Consider the following 25,418-nt stretch of genomic DNA (forward strand, 5'->3'; position numbering starts at 1 on the left):
CGCATTTCTGACTTTATATCACGCAATTCTATATTTTCTACCAATTGCGAGTTTATCTCTCGCAATTCTGACTTTATAACTCGCAAACTTTATATTACGCAATTCTGATTTAAAAGTCAGAACTGTGGGATAAAAAGTCGCAATCTGGCTTTTTATTTTGAATTCTGTGGTGGAAACAAGCTTCCATACGAATGATACCTAATTTTCGATTATTACTAAAATATGTGATATGAAAAAAGGCGATACATAAAAAGAGCACCAATTAAGCGTCCTTCTAGCGGTGACAAGTGGTTAAACGATTTGAATGGCATGTATTTGTATAGTTACAAAAAGTCAATGAAAAGAAAAAAAAAGACGATTAGCCCCCAAAATGTACATTTGTGTGTACAAATGTTGCTAAATTAGCTAGGAAATGTTTGTGTCAATTCCATTCCTGCGTAAGAGCGCCGCTCGCTCGCTCGCTGCGGCGTGGGGTTTCCCAGGGCAGACTGCAGGGTTACCGCGCCCATCTCCGTCTGATGGCCGGATGAGAGGTGAACTCAACTGGAGAGAAGTGCTCCTTCAAGGAAGGCAACGGGAAGTGGCCACCGACGGACTTATTCTTTGACAAAAGTCTCTAATCGGACATTTATGACTGCATCTTTTCATCGCAGTTGAGATCCCCCTCAAACAGGCTCATTTCCCGCCCGCTGGAGCGAGTTTTGTCGCTGTGGAAGTGGATTCGGTACTTCTCCCACTGCTAGTTAGCGAGCTAGCTCGTCTTGTTCGTTGATGCGTGGATTTGACAGCCACACCATCGTTTATTTCGGTCAATGCCATATAAACAAAGGCCATTTACGACTGAGAACAGGTACGGAACACTATATGCTCATTTTAAGTGTGTGGAACAGGTTGTTTGGTTTAAAACGGATGATTTTGTTGGATAAAATGCTGGTCACCATAGAGAATGAAGGGGGGGTGGGGTGAGGCGCAGGTAGCGGCTAGCCGACCGATTTACATACACAACAATGCTAGGCAAATGGGCAAAAACAGTAATTTTAATCGGTTATGTGTGCTTATATTTCAGTATTTAGACTTTTTAGAGTGTTTAATCGCTCGTTGCTTCATTGTAGTGTGAATGAAGTCGGGTGACTTCACTTGAGGCCGTTTTGCGCGAGTCAGCTTGCTAGCACTTAAAAACGGCGTTACCTCAGAAATTAAACCGATCGAGGATTGCGGGAATTCAGTCGTGTGGTGATCAGGTATGTTTTACCGGGAATAAAAGTTGGTTTTAATATAGAGTGTTCAGGGTTTTGGTTGAGAGGCTGGTCTATAGGCTAACTGGCTAATTACTGGAGCTTCTGCTGGCAAAATATTCTGCTTTTCAACCCAGCTAGGCCTTCCTCTATGTTACAGAATCGAGGATTTTTTTTGTTCACCAAATGCTGGTTAACACATTGCCGTGTACTGAATGTGAATATTGATCGAATTGCAGTCGGTAAATAAGGATTAGTCATTTATTTGTTCACCGGATTATGTAGTAGTATCTGCACCAGCTGGCTAAATATTACAAGCTATTCTACTGTGCGGTTTTTCTATATGTATTTACGTGCCAAGGGATTTATTAATGTGTCCAAATGGCTTAACCTGAAATCCAGTGTGCATTTAAGCGACTTGGCGTGAAAGTGTTAGTCTTTATTGCATTAAGTGTTTTAACTACTCTTTAAAACAACCTAATTGGATTCCATTAACTGTCTCCAAGTCTCTCTTTAAAAGGCCTTTGCTGTTCAGGTAACCTTACATAGGTGCACTGACTCCCTTTCCCGACATCTCAGTGATGCTCCACTACGATCCACCCTAAACTGCTTTTGCTGATGATAAAGGCATGTTAAATGTGTTTTCTCCCGCGATCCGGCCAACATTTATCACAGTAATGCAGCAAAAAGCACTGCAGCTCTTCAGATACGCGGAATGAATGGAGCTTGATGGCCTTTATTATCGCTGCTGGAATATTTTAAGAACGGGCGAGCAGCTCAGTATTGAGGTCACTATTAAGGGATTGGTCGGGGAAATATAGGCTATGGGATAAATATGTTTCGCCCCCTCCTTTTCCCCCTACCGATCGAGTTTGCCTTTCTCTTCGGCTGGCATTTAGATAAAGGAGCGCCGTTCATGAATAAATAAATGGAATCAATGAATTCTTCAATGTGGGGCCCAAGAACAAGATGGCGTCCGTAGCCTCTCTCTCTCTCTCCGGCTTTCCTCTCCGCACTCATATCAGCATGCCGGTGATTTAACCCGCTCAAACGTCGAGGAAATGCAACGTTCCGCTATAAACACAGTAATTTGTTTTCTAAACGAGCTCTGGAAAATATTTAAATTCAAAGTTGCTCAATCTTGTAATTAATATCTCTTTATGCGCCCAGTGCACTGAAGCTCCATATCCGTCATTTTACACTAAATGAATTGTGAAATAATCGCATATCGAATAGTATTTCGAGTACTCTGTGACGTAATCGTTGACACATTAAACGCATTTTTGATTTCAAATGCTCTGCATTTCTGTTGGCATTTTGTTAGTAGAGGTTTCTGTATTCTCCTGCTCACAATAGCATGTTGAGTTTAGGTAGTGCTATTTTTAAATGGTTTATAAATTTTAAAACGAAAGCAAAAGGGTGGTGCACTGCAAATATTGATTTTTATAATTGTCAAAGCCAGGCATTTTGTACTTTAATTAGTTCATTGAAGTGTATATTCATTGAATGTTTCATATAGCCTATTTTATTCATTGTTAATTTTTATATTAACGTTGTATTTACTGATGCATTGTTTGTAATCCACATGCACATGTTGGGAATGTCTTATGTATTATCTGTATTTTTTGCTTGACAATTTTGCATTGAATGCACACTAACATTTATTTATTTTTGCATTTGTGGGTAACTAAGAGCATCAGTTTGATTCCCATTGGACGCCTTAGAAGCTGATACATGGATGGGTGTGATGGCAAAATTGATTTCTTTTCAGATAATGGAGTTTCAGCATATCTTTTTTTATTTTCATGTTGACACCCGTTTGTTCAGGTTATTCAGGTGATATCGTGTTGAGATTGGTCATATAAAATTACTGTATTTCTATCTCCTAGGCTAATTCATGGTTTGAAGCAGTAAAGTTTTCCAAAAAGCTGAAGCGCCTTGTTTTCCCCCCTTCATATTCAATTTGTAGAAGTCATTAAGATAAGTAATAAAAGTAGTGTAAATTGTTGAATTCAGAATGCAGGCTCTTCTGAAACAGTAACACAAATTCTTAGACTTCAATCCCAGCTCTGGACAGCTGTTTTTTCCATGAGTGATGCTGAGAGGGATTACAGATTTACTGTAGGTGGATTTTAGCTTTTAGGATTACAGGCTTGGATAGTGATAGTGCTGGTTACTGTCTTTTCTATGATCCAGCTTTAGCGATATGCATTTTATTTTTCTTCTGTTAATGCCTAATAAACTGCATCATCCTCAACATTTGGAGTAATTTATGTTGACGGAATAAAGTTCTAATAAAGATCGGGGCTGTGTGTTATCAAGTAAAACGCTTTTAGTGTGTTGTTCAGATCATTTACAAGGATTTGTTCAAATAAATGTTTTCTGAAAGGATCTAAGAAAGAGTTGCCCTAAAGTGACCTAAGAATACGTAGTCTGTGGCACCTTTAGGCCATTTCTTACAGCTCTCTTTTTGTCCTGCAGTCTGCTGACTCTGATCAAGTGTTTGTTGAGAGGGTGAGATTGAGCTCTTCTAGCACATATGTTGATGCCATGCTGCATTTAACCATTTGACTTTGCTTTGTGCTATCTTATACTTTAGCCTTTGGCACAGAATATTGAGTAATTATGAATAATGTTTCATTTTAGCAGACAGTAAAAGGAAAAGTTTGAACCCTGCTCAGTGCTCATGGTGTAGTTCAGTGTTGTATGTTTGATTGTATTGATGACCAAAATATTATTAGATGATATTAATGTTAAATCTTTTTTTTAAATGATCAGGCATGATTTAAGCTGATACTGTAAGCCTGTAATATCTGGGCTTATTTTTCCCATATCTTGTTCTCAATGAAAATAACAGTTATTAATTGTCATAAACTGTTCATTTTGTTTGACTTTTTTTTCCCTTTTATTTTTTAAGTAAATGAACAATTATCAAGCTTTTCTTTTTTTTAATTTTATATTTGCATTGGTCATATATAGGGATGCATGAAATTTCTGCCACCTTATCGGTGTTCTCCGATATATGTTCATTTCTAATGTTATCATTATCGGCCCAATAAGATTTCTTTTCGATAAATAATGGATTATTTTCTTAAGCTGAGACACTTCAGTTGCGCATGGTTTGCTATGATGGGTTTGAATTGCGTGAAATATGATTGGAATGATCACTTTGAAAAGGAAAATGCAGCTAAGTGCAACATGTGCAACGCAAGTCTGTCATAAAGGCTATGAATTTATAATGAAAACACAGGGCTTGAATTACTTTAGCACTGGTGCTCCCTACTTCCCAATGTTTAGGAGCACCCTCTGAAAATTAAGGAGCACCACAACTACAAGTTATATATATTAAAAGATTTATTTTATTTAAAAACATCATGATTTGTAGAGAAATGAAAATGTAAGTGATGCACCGATCACGATTCAGATTTTTTACAAGCAAATTGGCCAATTTTTCTTTTTCTTTTAAGCAAATTTATTTGCTGGCCAAAAAAAAATAACTGGCCAAAGAAACGTAGCCATTTGAAATTAGAATCAAGCATTTTAATCACGATCCAAACAAAGATGCTACACACAAATAGCATGAGCAGTTGTTTTTGATTTAAATTGCACAATTTCAAGACTTAGAGCAAATAAAGATGCATTCGGTTTTTCATTTTATTTTGGTTGATCTCTACTCTGGACTTGCACAGTCGACTGGTGCATTTCTAGAAAAAAGGTCACGCCAAAACAATTATTTGCACTCGCACAAATGCTCCCAAATCATTTTTGAGGTCGCACAGATAAAATTTCAGGAGCATATATGTGACCAAAATGGTCGCAATTTCAAGCCTTGAAACACTATTGTAAAAGAATGTTGTGAATTCTTTGTACGCCCGTGTTTTAGCGTGTTACGGATAAGCGCATACACAACATCCATGAGTCATGATTACCGTATTTTTCGGACTATAAGTCGCTCCGGAGTATAAGTCGCATCAGTCAAAAAATGCGTCATGAAGAGGAAAAAAACATATATAAGTCGCACTGGACTATAAGTCGCATTTATTTAGAAATTTATTTCACAAAATCCAAGACCAAGAACAGACATTTAATCAATATAGGCAAGTTATTCAACTACACAGTAACACACAGAACAACAGGCTGAATAGGTGTCCGGTGTGTTAACGCAACACATTAACAGTTATTCAGCTACACAATAGCATAAAGAACATATACCTGGGAGGCTGAATAGGCTAAATTAACATAAGCCAGCGAGTCCAACAAGAAATTTACCAGTAAACAAGTTCACCAAGCTCCCGCGATCTCATTCCAAATCATTTTCTTCATCCCTTGGTGTCGCTTCTGAACAACTCCGCCAACTAGAGCGCCCTCTCGCGGCTGTAGACGGTAATGTTTTCTCTTGGTTCATCTCAGTCTGAATTAATTTTGATATATAAGTCGCTCCTGATTATAAGTCGCAGGACCAGCCAAACTATGAAAAAAAGTGCGACTTATAGTCCGGAAAATACGGTATAAGTTCGCTTGTGCATTTTCTAGCCTTTATTTTGTGTAGTTGTTAATTGTTTATTTTGTGTACATATATCTGATTTATCTCATATAGGATGCATTTATAAAACGCACCGGTGATCATCTTCAGCTTCATCGCATGCAGCTCGAACAGCAATGTACGACATTAATAACTATATCTGGGACTGTCATATTACATAACAAAACATTATAATTAGAACACTATTGTAATAAAACGTTGTGAATTATTTGGCTTTAGTTGCTGTGGATAACTGGATAAGCGCATCCACAACATTCATGACTTTAAGTTCACTTGTGCAGTTGTGCCAAATATAAGTTGTAATTATATTTATTTTGTATAAATATCTGATTAATCTCATATAGGATGCAATGCATTTTGTTGAGTTAAAGGGTCATGAAACCCCTTAACACATTATTTGAGATGTGAACAGATATGTACAAGCTGCACGTCACTGAAAACACTAAAAGTACACATAAATTAGTGGAAATTGGTTATTTTTGCGTTTTTCCGAGAAATTTAGTTTTTCCGGGTTGAAAAGCAAAGTCAAAGCAACATCGTGGAATCTGGGATAGTAGCGTTGATTCGGAGTGTGTGATTGGCTGCCGGTTGTACGTCATCCGGTTCTGAGCGTTCATGAGAATGAACTATTTTAACCCAATCACTGCGCTGTATTACGCAAGAGATCAAAAGACAATTTCAGTGCCGTTTCTTCACCTCTTCCTGTTCAGCGTTGCGTTCGGACACGTGTCGTAAGTGTACGTCTCCTTAGCACAGTAGCACAAAGTGTTATTTCATTTCCCCCTGATGATGTCAAGAGCTGTAGCGTGAATGAGTGGTTTCTGCGCGGAACGCCAATATGCGTTTAAAAACGCTCTCAATGCGGATCATAGATCATACACAGATCAGGTGCTATCATATACAGAATGCTGAACATTAACCAGCACTGTGTTTGCACACATTTAATTACGTCTTCAATTGAAATGTATGCGTAAATAAGGACACTGATACAGCCGTACGTCTGATTATGAACGCGATGACATGATGAATTATTCTGATACACAGAAGGCAATGATTTAAAGAACAATTAGGGCTGTCGCGGTGAAGGAATTTTCCTTGCGGTAATTTTGAGTGGCTCAATAGTGCGATATGCGATATTATCGCCATTTATTTATTTATATTTATTTGTTGATATATAAATAAGTGTTACGGTGTGGTCAGCAGGCACAAAAACAAGGACATATTCAGTAACCAATGTAACCGAAACTAAACAGCGTTGAAACAGGAAGTGAAGTAAACAGAAGATAATGTTACAATAAGGATCCACATAACAGAACATAATCCTGACAATAAGCTTGTTAGGCTATTTTTATATGTATAACAGTTAGTTACGATCCTCGAATCTGACTGGACAAGAGGCTTTCTGCTGATATTTCACCAGTATCATCTTCGCCTCTCCGCATAGACAGGCTATTACTCAGCACGCGGTGGTCAGGGACTGTCTTTGAGTGTGTCATTTAAACCGTTCATTCAACGAACATGTTCAAAAATGCTGATTCATTAAAAGATAGATGTAATGAAACAAGGTGTTTAATCATTTACCTCCACATTCTAAGGCTCAGCTGACCAGCAATGCGTCGCATGGGTAACGCTGAAGCTAATGCTTCACTTAATAGACCAATGGCGTTTATTCAATGCATTGACTAGCCCTCTCCACAATGACGAGGAAGTTTCAGTAATGGATTTCCACCACCGAAAAACGTGTGCTGTAGCTCTTCTACGCGTTGCTTCCATAATGAGCGCGCTTGTCGTGCGCCTATATTTGAAATAACTTGATCGCGCAAAAGACGCGATATGTGAACGGCCCCTTAAATGGATACTTCACCGATTAGCATTAAGCTTTGAATCAGTAGAAACCCAGTAGTAGTTTTGAATGACCGTGCTTCCCTCCCTCATGTCCCCCTGAGACGAGAGATTTCTGTATTTTGTCGTAATTTAGCGTCATCGGAGGCTTTTTTGGCCAGAGCCCTCCTTTTGACTAGTAGCCTAGTTGTATCATTTCTTCCGATACTGCCCTCTGTAACCGGTAGGCGTGGCTTGGGAGTGTCCTCGTAGGGCAGCGAAGCAAGTGCATTCTGGGAGCTGTTGTCTTTCATCCACATGAGACAAAAATACATTTTCTGGCTTTTCTAGGATGCACCAACTTCTAAAATAATTTCACATTTCTACTACATAAATGGCTCGATGGTGTTTTATGCCCCCAATGGCTCCTTAGAGGCAGCTAACCCTACCCTCAACCTTAAACCTACCCATCCCCTCGCTGCCTGGAAGGCGACGTTGGGGGCATAAAACACCAAAGACCACATAAATGACTCAATTTAAATGCACATTCATCTTTCCAGCGGTGATATATCCCTTTAAACATTAAAAGGATGATACAACAAATATTTCGCAACCTTTTCATGAATATGTATGACTTGACCTCAAAGACGCAGGTAATCGCACGCGCTCAGTCCATCTCCCTCATTTCACTGTCTGTTTAGGCTTAAGTGCAAATCCACGAAGCCTCAGTACAAATCACCATGGTAAACACAGCCTTATCATTATTAACTTATTTAACATTCAATACACATGCATGAAGTTCAAAACAAGAAGGGTAGGCTATAGCCTTATGAAAAAAGAAAACGTGTGAATATTGCGGTTGCTGCGGTTACTTTCATTCCTCTGCGGTTGGCTTGTCAGTAGCACGGTACTACAATATTGTGGTTATCGCGACAGCCCTAAGAACAATGAACAAAAAAAGTAACTATGCCTTTATTCTTTCTGTGTTAAACTGACGTGTGTCATTGAGACTGTAGTGTAAATGTAATGAAAATATGATTAGGAGGAGGGTTCATGACACTTTAAGTAGCCCGCTAGCGGAGCTCTTCAGTTTGCCTGACGATGTTCATTGCTGCTCTTAAACAGCAATGCACAACAATAACTATTATTGGGACTAGGGCTGCAGGATATTGGGAAAAAAATTACATTGCGATATTTTTTTTCCCAACGATATATATTGCGATATTGCATGCCATCAATCCAGGCTAAAGTCAATAATTAGCCTACCATTCCATGATATTAATAATTTCACTAAGCAATCTTCATTACAAGTGACAAAAAGGCCACTTAATTTTTTATTCCAAAATTAGAACATATTTCTGTCAGAATTCGAAAAAAAATATTTCTGTCAAAAAATCTTATTCTCTCTCTGTCTCTCTGTGTCTCTGTTTTCGGTGCTGATGCAGTGACGCGTTCATGTAAACAGCACTTAAAAGCTGTCACAAAGAACCAGCAAAAGTAATGATTATGAATATGTAAAATATTACAATGAGACATTTTAATTGTTTATTAATAAACAAGTGTTTTCTGTAAAGATGAAGTTGACGATCTTCATCTTCGCAGTAGTGATCGCGTGGGAGAGAAATGCACTTTTCATACAGATTACATAGTTTTATTTTGTTTTGAATGGTTCTGTTTAAAAGTAGAGATTTCTGTAGATAATATATATATTTATTTTATTTTTTTTAGGTGTGTGAGGCGAGTAGGCTACCTTATACGCTGAGTTTCGGTTCATGGATTCAGGCGCTGGCACCTCCGTGTCGTGATTTATGTCTGCTATATTTACTTTTTATTTATTAAATCCAGGAAATTGGATAATGAAACACTGATTAAAATTAAGATACAATTAATACAAAACGAAATTTGCTTTAAAGAAAGGCTTTGTGCTTTCTGTTTGAGGTCTCTGAAAGTTTTAAAGCAGTCTTTTAGTGCCGCTTTCATAACGGTCGCGTCCGTAATGGAGAACTGTCACGTAACATTGTTTTTTCCTCATAAATGCGAACACGAAAAATAAAATACTTTTAAAAATAGACAACCATCCACAACTTTATAACACTCCAGCAAAGTACCTCTTTTTGGTCAACATCCCCCTTTTTGTAGATGAAATAGTCCCAAATAGCTGATTTTGACTTTCTTTTTGGTACGAAATCTTTTCTTTTTTTTTTCTTTTTTTTTGCGGCGGATACTCGTCGTCGCCCATTTTTATCTATAGGATGCCAGTGAATGTTGGCTGTGAGTGCGGTGAGCTACAGCACAGCGAACCAATCACTGTGCAAGCACGAGGAACGTGCAAGGCAAAAAGCCATACAACAAACTGGTGTTTACTGTGTGCTACCATGATGCTACCGTTCTCTTAATACACCATGGGTGCTACTACCCTTCACATGCATGTTCCGGCGATGTGACTATCGCTCATTCGCACATCGCGATGTCGATGTTAAAACAGAATATCGTTCAGCCCTAATTGGGACTGTCATATACATAACATTTTGCTGTTAAAAACGTGAGATGCAGGTCAGTGCAATGAAAAAAGCACAAGGTAAAAATACATTTTTTAAAAGTTGAACCTATTTTAACTTGAGTGCCGTGTTTTTAGATCCCGGTTGATGGGATCTGTGCATTCGGTCTTAGTTTTGGCAAATACAATCACAGATACCGACTGCCCAAATAAATTATACTATTCTTAACAACAATGTATTTTAAGTATAAATAAAATCAGATGAGAAAGTATTATGAATTGACAACTCTTTATTTATTCAAGCAACATGTGCAACATATTCCATTCCCTCTCAGAGGTGATTAGGAACAGCTTAGAGCTTAACATTCCTCTGAAATTATGAAAATAAACATAAAAGTTTTTCAAAGTAATCAAATGTAGAACAGCTCTGCATAGTCTTCGCTGTATAATTTAAATCTAGATTTATCCTACTAAATCTACTAAAGATCATTGAGTGATTTTTCTGTCTTGTTTGATTAACATTGACACAGATGCCAGCAGGAATATTAAAGGGATACTTCACCGATTAGCATTAAGCTTTGTATCACTAGAAACCCGGTAGTATTTTCGAATGACTGTACTTCCCTCCCTCATGTCCCCCTGAGACGAGAGATTTCTGTATTGTGTGTCTGGAAAAAAAACTCAGATTACGCAAAATCGTCATTTAGCGTCATCGGAGGCTTTTTTGTCCAGAGGCGAGAGACTACAGCCAGTAGGAGGAGCTCGTCCCGCATGTCTTCAGCCCGCCCATACGGGGATCTCACGATAAAACGCCGTCTTTTCAGTTTCGAGTTGACTAGTAGCCTAGTTGTATCATTTCTTCCGATACTGCCCTTTGTATCCGGTAGGCGTGGCTTGGGAGTGGCCTCGTAGGGCAGCGAAGCAAGTGCATTCTGGGAGTTGTTGTCTTTCATCCACATGAGCCAAAAATAAATTTTCTGGCTTTTCTCAGTCTAGAAGGCACCAACTTATAAAATAATTTCACATTTCTACTGCATAAATGACCCAATTTAAGTAAACATTCATCTTTCCAGTTGTGAAATATCCCTTTAAGTTGCTGTTACTTTAAGACCGATTGCACAGATCCAATATACTGTTACACATGCAACTTTTTACCCCAACTGTTTGTTCACATAAGACATAACCGATGGCGTTTAAAAGGTTAGTTCACCTAAAAATAAAAATTATCCCATAATTTACCTTATGCGTCGGGTCAGAGGTCACTCTTCCGCTGGAACTAGACTTGCCTACGACTGTTACCGGAAGCCAGTGATTATAGTCTATACAGTTATAAATATGGATATTTTTTTACAAAAAAAAACGTTGCTTTGTTTCAAAAGGCCGTTATTAACAAAATCAGAATCTCAGGCGATACTCCCTCCCATTATAAAGCTTGGAAGAGCAAGGATATTTTTTAATATAACTCTGTGTTTGGCTAGAAGAAGAAAGTCATATATATCTAGGATGGCTTGAGGGTGTCAATTATGGGGTAATTTTCATTTTGGGGTAAACTAACCCTTTAAGCGAATACTAAACAAGCCGGGCATTTTGGTGTTTTTAACAGTTTAGACGTGAACCCGGAGCTCAATGTTCACTTTGCTTGTTTGTGTTCCACACTGTCTCGGAGCGTGTGCACAGAAAGCTGCTTGGGGAACAGTATCTCTTTCGCGGCTTAGTGCAGGTTTAATAATCTTTTTATTATAGAGCACGTCCTGCAGTTTAGCAACAGTAGACTGCATTTTACGACAATCACTGATCCAGCTGATTTGGACATTTAGGGAAGAACTAAAGCGCACCGCTCTAAATGAAAGAAATGGACTAAAATAGCACAGCCGCAGGGTTGCTGTTGTTACAATGTCTCCGCTCTCCGCAAAGAGGTTGTAGATTTATTGTCCTTTCAGACTCCTAGTAGAACTGCCTAGACCGGTTAGTGAAGCAATTTTAGCTGCATAGAAAAATTGTCTCGCAAGTTTTGCGTCATCTGTATTTTGTATTTTCTATGCAAATGCACTCCCCTACATGATCATACCATTTATTCTAGAATGATTAATACTTTCCAAATAGAATTAATCAAGGAAACTGGTGTAATTGTTTTCATATCGCAATATTTATTGCGGAAACACAAAATATCGCAAATGTCAGTTTTTTCCAATATCGTGCAGCCCTACTTTGTTGGGTTGTTGGCATTAGCCTGATTATGATGATATTGGGAAGCCCATAATAGTGTCCCCCCCCCACACACACACACAATTCGAGCAGCAGAAACTTTATATGCTGCTTTATTTTTCTACAGATTTATAAATGTATAATAAATTATACATTTATGATATTGTCCATTGTGTGATTGTCGACTGTAATATAGAAATAAAAATCACTGTCTATATCCATCAAACTATGCATATTGGTGCTTCTCTGCTGGTAGTATCCATGTTGGGTTGTGCTGTTAGAAGAGAACTGAAGGTGAAGTAAGGGACTTACCTTTTGTAACCATGTCATTTTGATCAGCAAGATTAGAGGACTTAGGCGAATTGTCTTGATGCAGGCCCATTTAAGAGGTCAGCCAATCAGGAGGAAGCAAGTGTATAGGAAAGGATAAGACGTTAACCAAGAGAAACATTTTCTGGCTGTCAAACACAAGGAGCCTTGTGCAAGCCACATAAGGTAAGAAATTCAGAGGATAACCTGAAACTTTAAGAAAAGTTGAAAGGTCTCTACCACACTGGTAGGGGTAAGGAATTTCTCAGCACATAGCAGGAAGTAAAATTGCTTGTTGTCTTTAACATACTTCAGTATTTTGGTTCTTTAAGCTTGGAATGTATCCTCAGACTTGTTGAATTTCCTTGTTTCCTTGTCTGTTTTCTTTTTAAGATATGTTTGCTATGCATGTAACTATCTAAACCTTTTTTTTTTAAATCATTTGTTCACCCAGGTAAACGCCTACATGAGGTGCTTAGTTCTTTCGTTGGGTGACAAACTCAAGAAATGTTATCTTCCGATGACATATCTGCCTTGTTCGTTCACACAGCTAACTCACATTTCAAACATGGAACCATTGATTTCACAATTAGGACATGGCATAATGCACCAGAGGGCAATGGCAATTACAGGAAATGGATCCAACCAAATTTATAGTGCTAGATTGCCTGACCACAGACATCTGGGAGTAACAAGCATATGTGTGGCTTCTCTATTATGTAGTGCTAATGTCACTCAAATGTATTTATCATTGCTTGATGGTACTCAGCTGACCAATTCAGCTTGAATAGTGGGTGTTTGTCATTATTCCTCATCCTTTCTCCTCTTAGCCCTTCCTGGGTCTTGATGTTCATCTGGACTGTCTATACTCAAGCTTGAACCTGCATTCATCTTGCTCAATCAGGACAACTAAGACTAGGCTAATGGGAAAAATGACAGCTTCTTAAGAATCAAGATATTGTGCTGCTGCAAATTGTTCTATATTTGAAGTCATTTTTCAAGTAGGTCATATAATGTTGGCCTAGAATAGTCAATTTAACATTTTGTAGAACATGGAAACATTACTGGGATGTGCAAAACAGCAAATCTTTTAAATTGGCTGAACAATGGACTGTTTGAGTTGTTCATTTGTCTGCTAAAGACCTGAAAGTCAATGCATTTAAATGCATTTATGCTGTGCACTAAGTGTTGTAGTGCTTGATGGCCAAAACCAGAATCCTGTCAATTTTGTATGCACCAGGAATAGACCATATACCCAACTTGGCCTTGGTTGCTCATCCAAATATTCCTCAGTATATTTGAGGAGTAACAGTATATTGCAGTGTGCATGACCGTGAACGTGCCACACTTATACTTGTGTTAACTTGAAACGTTTGTTGTCCATCATCGCATCTCTTACAGCAAGTGGATCCTTTCCATGCTCTTCACATACCTCTAAAATTAATCCCATCATTAGCTGCATTTCTCCAGCGTTAGAAGCGTACACGTACACGCCAATGGCCCATTAAAACAGCTGCCTTCATCAGCCGTTTGTCTGAGCGCATGAAGGATTTGGGTCAGCAGGATAGATGCTGCTCTTCCGATCAGTGTCCCCGGTGTGTCTTAACTGGATTTGCCTGAAGGAGCTGAATCAAGCGTGTCCCAGGATTATGTCAATGACACTGTGGAGAGAGAGGTGTGAAAACACGGCTGTGGGCTGGGAACGCTAATAGGATGAGAGCTGGCCTAGGACTCGCTGTTGTCCGTTGAGTGCGTTTACTCTAAATCAAGATTAAAACGGACAGGCTATAAGGGTTTCAGAGTTTGTCGGGTTATTTATTATTATTATTATTATTATTATTAAGGAATGGAATCAGCCTGGAAACCAGCACTTTGTATAGACAAACAATAGTTGCTGGCTTTATTGTTCAGTAAGGACATTGCAGCATATTTACCTTTAATGCTAGCTGTTATAGTTAATTGCTATTAGTCTATCGGATGAAATTAAAATGACCCTATTTAGGCTACTTTCCCTGGTGTCCATAATGTTTATTCTCCATAATCATACAAATTGCTCCGCCTTTGAAACGACTTTCCTTTTCAGCTGTTGTCATCAAGCCCTCGTTTTTTTCAGCCCTCCCCTCAACCACATGACCCCATTCTTGGATGTAGCACCCAGTTTTCATCATCCAATCAATTCCCAATGGATAAAATCCTGTCCTACATTCTCATTGAATATCCTGTTTTACTCATAATTTGTCACATTATTGATGCAAAATGCGGTTTCATGTTATTTTTTTCATGCTAGAGTTTAGGAAAAGGGTTTTTTTTTTTCGGTTGCTGTTTATGGGCATAATAAAAGAACAGAATCACATTTCTTTCCGTTGTTCTCTTTGTACTTCTGCATTTTTCATTAAGGAGCAACAACTCATTTCACCACAAGAGGAAATGGTTCTTTGGGTGCTTTCAGTAGCTAATGTGGTGGGATGGAGTCTTGATTTACCCTTGTGTATTGATAAACAATCTTCTAGCCAATCCATTAACCAATGTTACATGACATGGTAAATGCAGTGATTATTCCTCTTATAGATGAAGCTAGCATGTGATATCAGTCGAATTATATGGGTGTTTCAAGATCGCATGCTAATGCCCAGAGACGGTTACATAGTGGGAAGTTACATGTTTGAAAACAAGAAATATGCACAATTTAGTTCAGACTTTTGTTAAGTGATCGTCTCAAAATGTCTATTGAAGGGATAACATTGGAATTGGAGCCTAAATGTGTTTTTTTTCTCTTCTTTTTTGTCTGCTGCAGATCAGAACGTGTCCCGGCAGTAGGAGTGAGGCAGAGCTTTAGAAGAGGAAAATGAGTGAACTGGACCAGTTACGCCAGGAGGCTGAGCAGCTGAAGAACCAGATTAGAGTGAGAACCTTTCTCTCTTGTGTATAAATGCGTTCATTAATACCTAAAACATACCTATATGATGTAGTATAATGTAAAGTTAAATGAATGGTTACAAAACATGATATAATCTAAATGTTCAATCATCTTGAAACGGTCAAATATCTACTAATAGATTGGCCCGGTCAATATCAATCTTCTTACTGATATCTGCTAATTATTTTGCCTGAATGATTTTAACAGAACATTTTTGTTTTTTAAATTGAGCATCGACTAGAATGCAGGTTGAAAGGGGTCAGTAATTTTGGACCACCGAGACACTAAAGAAAAGTAACGCACATATTCATAATCAGAGAATTTGACACATTGATCGCACTTAAAATATCAGCTATATTAAAACTAGACATATGTAAATTCTAATAATTTAATATGGTGTTTTTTTCCCACCAAATTACCTGGTAGTCTCTTGTTACGCAGTAAAATTTGCATAACCAAAAGACATTTAAATACAGATGGTGGTTGTTTACATAGTTTACACAATGCAGGAAGAGCATTTACTGTAACTGTACTGTTCTCATTCCCCTCAGCCTTCCAGAAAGAATTTATACCCGATACTTCCTCCATCAAGGCGCTTTACATATTATCTAAGCCAGAGATGTTTACTGAACCTCATCTATTGTGCTCTTCAGTTTTAGACTGAAATTGACAAGTGTGTCTCTCAAATCTATAACCTTTTAGCCGTAATCGATCAATCAATGATTAAATAAACCTTAATGGGTCAATAATGCAAACAATTAGGATGCTCAGTTTGTTCATTAGTGGATTATATGAACAAAGCTTATACATGTTATTTTATATCACTGTTACAACTCTCATGTGACTGTATGTTTATTATATACAAAACATTAACCCTAATCTTTTTGTTTATTACATTATCATGAACAGGGTTCCCACGGGTCCTTGAAATCCTTGAAAGTTTGTGAATCTGAAAAAAAAAATATTCAAGGCCCTGGAAAGTTTTGAAAATAAACAGACATAGATACAGGTCTTTGAAAGTGCTTGACTTTATTTTGTGCAAGAAGTTCCATGTTATTCCCTTAGGTCCACTAATGTGTTATTTTACAACACTTTGTGGCTTATATATACTAGCTTGCTTGATTTATGCTAGTTATGCGCATACGTTGCCATGACAAACGAAAAAAAAAGCATAGTTTTGTTTGCATGGTTGTGTTTGACACATGAAAACTGTAACTATGTATTTTACAAGGTAACATGATGTAACCTTGCTGTCACTTGAAAACTGTCCCCACTTTAAATCCTTGAATTTGAGGGTATTGGACCTGGAAAGTCCTTGAAAGGTCCTTGAATTTGAAGTTAACCAGGGTGTGGGATCCCTGCATGAAATAATGCCTCATTCCGCAGCGTCTAAACTGGTTTTCTTATTTTCTTTTTTGTAGGATGCAAGGAAAGCTTGTGCAGATGCCACACTATCACAGGTAAGAGCTTCCACATGTAAAGAAACTGTTTTATTCTAATTAAGTGATGCTAATTTAAATAAATGGATTACTCCCCATTTGTATGTGGATATTTTTTTAAAGTGCACATGTATTTTCAGATCACAGCCAACATCGACCCGGTTGGCCGAATCCAGATGCGCACAAGAAGAACACTGCGGGGGCATTTGGCTAAAATCTATGCCATGCACTGGGGCACCGATTCCAGGTACAGCATATTTCAGAACAACTACGTCATGTTATTTGCATGACAGCCTGACCTTTTTCACAAGCTATTTGAAAACATCCTTATACATCAGAGTGAGATACACAGAGGGGTTTCCCTTTCGCAGTGAGGGTGGATGGGTTCATGGCTCGTGTGGTGGCCACTGCATGCTATCCCTACTGCATTGAATCATGTTCTTTTATTGTGTTTGTGTAGGTGGTGACTGATGGTTGTTAGTAGGTGTTATGACTAAGCATGTTGTTACTATTATAGCTACAGCCAAGAAAAATCCATAATGGCACAATTTTTGTGCTGGGAATAGTTTTAGATTGTTCTGGGAGACAATTCTCCAGATTGTAGTTGTGCAAGCTGTGATTTTTACTTACACGTTCTCTATAGGGTTTAATGTTCTCAGGATGTAAACCCCACTCACCGCCATCTTGTGTTTTCTGTGCAGGCTGCTTGTCAGTGCCTCCCAGGATGGAAAGCTCATTATTTGGGACAGTTATACTACAAATAAGGTATGCTATTTAGAACATTGGGATCCCTAGACGAGGGCTTAATGAAGTCTCATTTTTGTGAAAACACACACACACACACCCAAATAGAAAACACTAAAATAATTGATTATTGACTTTATATCAGTGCATTCCCGTTGATGTTCCCTTATTAATTACCACAAACTAAGCATCACTATTACTAAAAGCATTTAAAGAATAGTTCACCCAAAAATTTAAATCACTAAAATACTCACCCTCATGTTGTTCTAAACTCGTAAGACTTTCGCTCATCTTCTAAACTTTTCCTGTAAGAGATTTCTGTCCCTCCGTTGACAGTTACGCAACCACCACTTTGACGTTTCAAAAAAATTCATGAAGAGATCATAAAACTAATCCATATGAATGGAGTGGTTTAGTCAAAATTTTCTGATGAGACACAATCGCTTATGATGAACAGGGTTTTTTTTAGGTTTTTATTCACATATTGAACATTGATCAACATTGATCAACTCACACATCAGTTGTGGTAAACAGAAGCTCAAGCATGCTCGATTGACGTGCGAACGCATTATTATGCATCACGTTTGAGCTTCAGCAAGAACCAATGAGGTTTGTTCTCACGCATCTAGCAAGTATGGTTGACCTTCTCAGATTTCATTAAAAATATCTTCATTCGTATGTAAATTTACACAATTTTCATTTTTGGGTGAACTATCCCTTTAAAGGGCTGGTTCGGAGTAAAATCAACCTAGGGTCCTTTGCACCATGACCTCGAGCCAAACCGTGTCAACGCTTCGGGAAAAAGTAATAAAAAATGTTGGCTATGCATCGCTTTCTGCCAGGACTTTTACATGCTTGTCCCACATCACTGAAGTGACCTCGACGTCCGGGTTAGCGGTAGCATTAGCCGTCAGGCAAGTGTTATTTAAATAAACTCCTGATGTACTTACAAACTTTCCAATGCCTCGTTTTATGAGTACAGAACCCATTTGTACTACTGTAGAAGTACTGTACAACCTTGGACCCATTAGCGCCTGTACTAAGCCATCCGGCTGATATCTCTAAATAAGCTCTAATAATAATGTTCTTTAATAATGTTCTTTAATAATGTTCAACCAGGGGAAAAAAAGCTTCTGGTGCGGTGTTTGGCTCGAGGTCATGGTGCAAAGGACCCTAGGTTGATTTTACTCCGAACCATCCCTTTATCTTTGTGCCTTGTTGTGCAGATGTTAACGGATGGAAGCCTAAGATGCTCAAACACATTAGCAAATGAGTTTCACAGCTTTCGCATAGTCAAGCATTTTATTTTTGTAAAAATCTAGTCCATGTAAATATTGCACATCTTGCTCTAACAGGAACTAGACACTGATGATCAGCTAGTTGAAATGGTTTATGCTACAGATGTTTACTACTTCCTGTCCTCTTTCATATGTCACTTCCTGAGCATCCATGTGTTGTTTTTCAGGTCCACGCCATTCCTCTGCGCTCCTCCTGGGTGATGACCTGTGCCTACGCTCCTTCAGGGAATTACGTTGCTTGTGGAGGCTTAGACAACATCTGCTCCATCTACAGCCTCAAGACTCGCGAGGGGAACGTGCGCGTCAGCCGCGAGCTGGCCGGACACACAGGTAGAGGACGTCCTCCCGAAACACTTCACACACTCCATTCTTGGCTCTTGTGAACGTACACAAGGTTTGATGTTTGGCAAAGCTGTAATTATGTAGTGAATCTGCATTGGTGTTTTTTGCACCCTTTTAAATAGATCTCATCTGATCGACCTTAATAAAAGAGCTTCAGAGATTACATAATGCACTCATATTCGGTTCTGTCCAGGTCATATTTCACCTCTAAATCAAAAGAAAAATATATTTTATTCATATTCTGTGTAATAAAGCAATGTAAATTATCCTCCAGACAATGACATTCTGTTCATTCACATATATCTTTGTTTTTAAGTCAAATATTATTTATTTCTCAAAGTTTTGGGGAGAAACATTTGTTTGTCATTGTTTGTTAGAGATGTGCATTAAACTTCCTCCAATCCACAGGATACCTCTCTTGCTGCCGCTTCCTTGATGACAACCAGATTGTTACAAGTTCTGGCGACACCACCTGGTGAGTGTGAGGAACTGTCCCAGCAGCCCATATTGGGAATTTTGCTATTAAGTTTAACTCGGATTACTATACATTTTAATGAAAATATTTGAAATTATTCATTTACATTACCTACGCTTTGTATTTATCATAATGTGCATGTTCTTTTACTGCTCTTCTTTTACTGTTCTTTTACTATATATATATATATATATATATATATATATATATATATATATAAAAAGACCTTTCTTTAAAACCATCAGGAAGTAGGAAATAACAACATAATGGGGAGACAAGTAAACAAGTACTTTCTATTTTTAACCCAAGTTATAGTGTTAGCTGCATTCATTGAGCTCATTTTATTGTGTTCAAGAAGAATTTATTTATTTATGGCTAATATATATATATATTAGTGAAATAAAACTAACATTTGTGCCCATTTTGGTTATAGGTTAAATCTGTCTATTTTTGTCAATTTCTTATTTGATATATTATTTATTTTTATCAGGCGTTTCAACTCTGAACAATTTAGCAGTCAGTTTCTACGTGCGTTTTGATTTCTCAATTAGTACGAATCTTGATTTTGAAGCGTCTGAATGGGAATGTTGTGATCTGTCCTGCAGTGCTCTCTGGGACATAGAGACCGGTCAGCAGACGACCACGTTTGCGGGTCACACCGGTGACGTGATGAGCCTGTCTCTGGCTCCAGACACCAGGCTGTTCGTGTCAGGGGCCTGTGATGCCTCTGCTAAACTCTGGGACGTCCGTGAGGGCATGTGCAGACAGACCTTCACTGGCCACGAGTCGGACATCAACGCCATCTGTGTGAGTGCTCCTAGCGATAGATCAGGGCTTGATGCTGTACTCTTAGGAACTGGTGATGTAGTGCATGTGATTGTATACTGATGTGAGCTCACATTGCCCCTGCAGTTCTTCCCCAATGGCAACGCATTTGCCACCGGTTCTGACGACGCCACCTGCCGCCTGTTTGACCTGCGCGCCGACCAGGAGCTCATGGTCTACTCTCACGACAACATCATCTGTGGCATAACCTCCGTGGCCTTCTCAAAGAGCGGCCGCCTGTTGCTCGCCGGCTACGACGACTTCAACTGCAACGTGTGGGACACCCTCAAGGCCGACCGCGCTGGTGAGATTTGCGCACACAAACGTATGCTAGTAATAGTTACTATCAGTGGCATGTGGTCTAGTGACTGGCCTGAAAGCAAACAAACCACCATTCACTCACACAATGGTGGTGTTTTACATATGATACAGTGCTTGCTTGTTTACACGCCACATTGGTTTGTCTCTTTTGCATACGCCAACATGCATGGCACAAGCGGGCTGTTGATAAAGGCCCACATTTTAAAGCCTTATAATGTTCATATGTAACATCATCAAATGAGTTGAAACATACTCTGGTATTGTAACGAATAGGGATGGGTATCGTTAAGGTTTTAACGGTATTACTACTCTTACCGATACTCCTTATCGATCCGGTACTTTAACGGTATTCTTATCGGTTCTTTTTAAATTAAAAAAAGGGAAAAAAATAATTTAGAACATAATTAATATTGCTTTATATTTTGAAATGTTAAATAAATATCTATAGCAAAAGAAAAAGCAATGCTTTAACTGAACAAATAAAACATGTATGTTACGCAGAAGGGTGCAGGCTTTTGTGTTTTATATTCAGAAGACATAGGACACCAAAAACAAAGTACAAACACATGGTCAAACAAAAAAAAGTCTACTGACGTTACTGTTCAGGAGTAATATGGGCTAAAAAGACATCTAATAAAGTCAGATTTAAAATAACACTGCATAGTTTATCATAGATAGATTAAAGCTTATATCATTCAAGAGCTGTGACTGATTTTCTCTTTGCCTTTTGTTGTTTGATTCACATTAATGGAGCAATCGTCAGCAGGTTTATTAGACTGCTGCCTCTTTAAGACCAAATGCAGATCTAATTATACGCATCATATTTTCTCCCAAACATTTACGCCCATTTAAGACATAAACTGTATTTTATGTGAATAAACTGTTTAAGTGAATCTCCAAGCCATTTTGACACATTTTTGTGTATATTTGATCGTTTAGATGCGCACACGAAGCCCAAAATATACGTTGCTTGTCTCGTTGCGGTGTGTTTCGGAGCGCGCGCCGCATTTGGAACAGCGTCTATTGCGTCAATTTTGGTACTTTTAATAGCCTTTTATTATCAAACGTGTCCCGCAGTTTAGCAACAGTATAGACTACATTTTACAACAATCACCGATCATGCAGATTCTGAAGTTACGTTTGGGTTTTAGGGAGAAATGACAGCGCACCGCTGTGAAGGGAAGGAAGTTGCGTTGGAGAGAATGCGGCTTTAGTTTTTAATGGTTATACCTCAAGTATCTTCTTTTTTATAATCATTGGAAGACAAAATCTAAAATAAAATTAATTTAATATCAAAGATCTAAAGTGTAACCGTTTGAATGTTCTGTCCTCATCGTCACTCATTAAGCAGGGCTGTTGTGATGTGCGCGCCGTGGCTCCGCGTGAAAGATCGCTCTCTCTCTCACACACTCTCTCTCTTTAGCAAAAATGCATCACAGACAAAGGGTTCAATATTATTATATATAGAAGTGGCTGGCGAGATTAAATTTGCAAGATAATAATTTCTTAATAGCAATAATATATAGCACGTGTACTTTCTTAATTTCTCCAGTACCGACAGCAGAACCGATAACGTCCGAGCTTAACGATCCAGCGGTCTTTCAAAATTCAGCACCGGGGCCCGTTTAATACTGGGTTTCGGTACCCATCCCTAGTAACGAATGCATACAAGCGAGACTTGACGGGAAAACGCCGTCTGGCACCCTCTCCATCATGGTTTACTGACGTTTGGACTTTTTCAGGTGTGCTGGCCGGCCACGACAACCGAGTAAGCTGTCTGGGTGTAACCGATGATGGTATGGCAGTGGCTACAGGGTCCTGGGACAGCTTCCTCAAGATCTGGAACTGAACGTGAAGGTGCTTTCAATACAACATGTCCAATACAGTAAGAACCCGCCTCTTCCAGCACAACCTAACGCCAAACAAGAGATACTTTGTGTTTTACACGGCATGTAAATGTATCCTCGTTCCACGTTGCCATTTATGGCAACACGTTAGTGAAGATCAGAGGAGCGATATGTAATACACCCACATTTTTTACAATTTTTTCAATTTTAAACCAATTTGGTGCCATGTACAGTTGCTCTAGACAAATAAAAGTTTCTGTTATTTCTAAATGAATGAGTTTAGTTTCTCCATTTCATTTCTTAGTTATTGTAAATTGTACATTTGTAATGCAAGGTTATATAAATCTAAAAACTTTAGTTATCTGGAGATTTCTTTCGAAATAAATTAGTTTAGATTCTCAGTTCTCAGTTTAATTTTCTTGTTATATAACTGAAACTGTTAAATTTGCATATTTATATTGTAAGATTATCTGAGGTTGTCATGATATGAATATCTGCTTCATCGTTGTCTTTTTTTTTCTCTCTCTCTTCTTTCCGCAGATATCATTTGAACTCCAAAGTTGACTGGAAGACCATTCCAACTTTAGAATGTTAAATTTCACAGCATCGTCAACAACAAAACACCTTATAAAACTGACTGACACCACCATGAAAAGAAATAAAACTTCTAAGGGAAAACAATGCCTTTCCTACACCAAGAAGAGCACAATTTGTTTTATCACCCAGCTTAAAAAAAGAAAAAAGAAAAAAAAAAAATGAAGAAGATTTCCTGTGGTATCAAATGAATAACTTGCATTCCCTCTCGGACCATTCTGTGTCACCCTGTAAGAGAAAACACAAAACACTATCATCCCACGCTTATGTATCATGTGTCTAGAAAGCAAATGTTGGAGTGTAATTGTACAAATTATTTAACTCTTATTTTTTTTTCTCTCTTTTTTGTTTTGTTTTTGGTTCCTTTTATCTGATAGTTCATCTTCTAGATCTTTTTCCCGCCTGTTTTTTCTTGTTTAGATATGTTTCTGATTAGTAAAATCTTTTAATCCTGTTATTATAAAACCATGTGAAAACGACATGAAAGTCATGTAAAATGCTGAAACTAGACCAGGATGGAAGAGCAGCTTTTTTTTGAAGATGCCAATCATGTGTTTTGTTATTTTCATGTGCACTAGGTTGCTCTAGAGGTTGTGTAGTTTTCACGAACGTGACTCGAGCGAGAAGGAAAGCTTAATAATCATATTCTTGGGCGGCCCCAGACAGCGTTCTCCTCTAATCTGTTCCGATTGTTAGCGGTCGCTGTGGCGAATGAGAGCAGCCCTAGCTTTCCAAACCTGTAATCATGATCTGTGCATTAGTTATCTTTCAGTGTGAATCCTGGTCCTTTGTCATTAAAGAAAAAAGAAAATGCCATAAAAATGCCATATCTCTTTTAAATACTTTGCCATTTCTGAGAGTCCGAGGTACTCGCTTCATTTATCTACGAATGGCCGTTGTAAATATGGGTATCCGACTTGCACGCGAATGCAGCATTATATCTTAGCTAATGTTTCTTTCCAGTCTCGTCACAGCTTTGTTTGCACAATAAGAAACTTGACTAACGTTTTAAGCGTTAACTAACCAAGCACATGCCGTTAATCACATTGAATGCTAATTTTAATGTAGAAAATGCACAAAAAAAGTACAAAAAAACTGAAAAAACACAAAAAATACAATCCTCTCTTTCATTGGATTAAAAACCGTTCAAACTAACCCCTTAGCTTATCTTCTGGTCTTACGTTTATACCTTTTTTTTCTCCCCTCGGTTACTTTGAGCTTTTGGCTTTAATTCCGATTTTTGGGATTGTTTTCGTCGGTGGGAGGTTGGGCGGGGAACGTTTTAATATTTTCAGTGGTGTCGGGATCAGTGTTCGGAAAAACGAAACCTCTTTCTTTCTTTCTTTCTTTCTTTTTGTTTCTTTTAGCCCAGTTCCAGAGAGAGAGATGACAGATAGCCCTGTCTGTGCTTGGAAATACAGTTACTACTATGTGAATGAAATGTTGTACAAATCAATGTCTGAAAATAATGATAATTCTGAAATTTTTAAGTTAAGCGTTTTATTTCATCTGCCATGAATTAACGTAGTCGCATGCTGTAGAATTTGCTTAAACGGGCGCTGACGTCTTTAGGCCCACCTGCCTCCACTGGGACGGCGAAACCGATACGAAGCAGAAATTTTGACCATTGAAACGTTGATTCCAAATGTTTTAGACATGCTGTGCATACATCCTTTACTTTCACTGGCAAAGCTATGCACCTGATGTGAGAAATCGCGAGGGAGAAACGACGACATGTATTTCCTGCAGACGACCTGTAAATCATGGCCATGCTTCCTGAAGTTATCCCAAATTAAACGACAGTCACGAAATGTCCCGTTTGAGACGCTCAAAACCTTCAGTGAGTTTTTCAGATATTTCCAAATCGAAACTCGTTTGGCTTTTCTTTAAACGTTTTGAAATGGCATCTGACATGGCAGAGTCTTCTGTTCTTTTTCCACTGTAAACAGATGCACTTTCTTTAATAGTTGTGACTTTTTTATTGTTTTTTTGTTTGTTTTTTTTTC

General features: G+C 38.3%; 1 protein-coding gene across 4 annotated transcripts; it reads left to right on the forward strand.

The window, feature by feature from the left end:
• The first annotated feature begins 452 nt into the window (after nt 1–452).
• gnb1b (guanine nucleotide binding protein (G protein), beta polypeptide 1b) lies at nt 453–25,067 on the forward strand. Of its 4 annotated transcripts, none has more exons than XM_079883112.1 (11): nt 453–850; nt 15,405–15,512; nt 16,949–16,987; nt 17,107–17,213; nt 17,668–17,731; nt 19,176–19,338; nt 19,759–19,825; nt 20,431–20,632; nt 20,738–20,954; nt 22,714–22,856; nt 23,359–25,067. In XM_079883112.1, the coding sequence occupies exons 2-10, from the start codon at nt 15,456–15,458 to the stop codon at nt 22,818–22,820; spliced, it is 1,023 nt and encodes a 340-aa protein (XP_079739238.1). In that variant the 5' UTR covers nt 453–850; nt 15,405–15,455; the 3' UTR covers nt 22,821–22,856; nt 23,359–25,067. The 4 variants fall into 4 exon arrangements, with proteins under 4 accessions (XP_079739238.1, XP_079739239.1, XP_079739240.1 ...); XM_079883113.1 differs by having other exon boundaries at nt 494–850; nt 22,714–22,828; XM_079883114.1 differs by lacking the exon at nt 453–850 and adding an exon at nt 12,559–12,796.
• The last annotated feature ends 351 nt before the right edge of the window (nt 25,068–25,418 follow it).

Source organism: Squalius cephalus, assembly GCF_949319135.1.
Source record: "Squalius cephalus genome assembly, chromosome: 10".
Lineage (NCBI taxonomy): Eukaryota > Metazoa > Chordata > Actinopteri > Cypriniformes > Leuciscidae > Squalius > Squalius cephalus.

What these genes read in the sequence shown, in the direction of transcription:
- gnb1b (XM_079883112.1), top strand. Translation starts at nt 15,456, where the DNA reads ATGAGTGAACTGGACCAGTTACGCCAGGAGGCTGAGCAGCTGAAGAAC. An exon ending in AGCTGAAGAACCAGATTAGA is followed by an intron (nt 15,513 to 16,948) that starts GTGAGAACCTTT and finishes TCTTTTTTGTAG; the next exon opens with GATGCAAGGAAAGCTTGTGC. An exon ending in CACTGGGGCACCGATTCCAG is followed by an intron (nt 17,214 to 17,667) that starts GTACAGCATATT and finishes TTTTCTGTGCAG; the next exon opens with GCTGCTTGTCAGTGCCTCCC.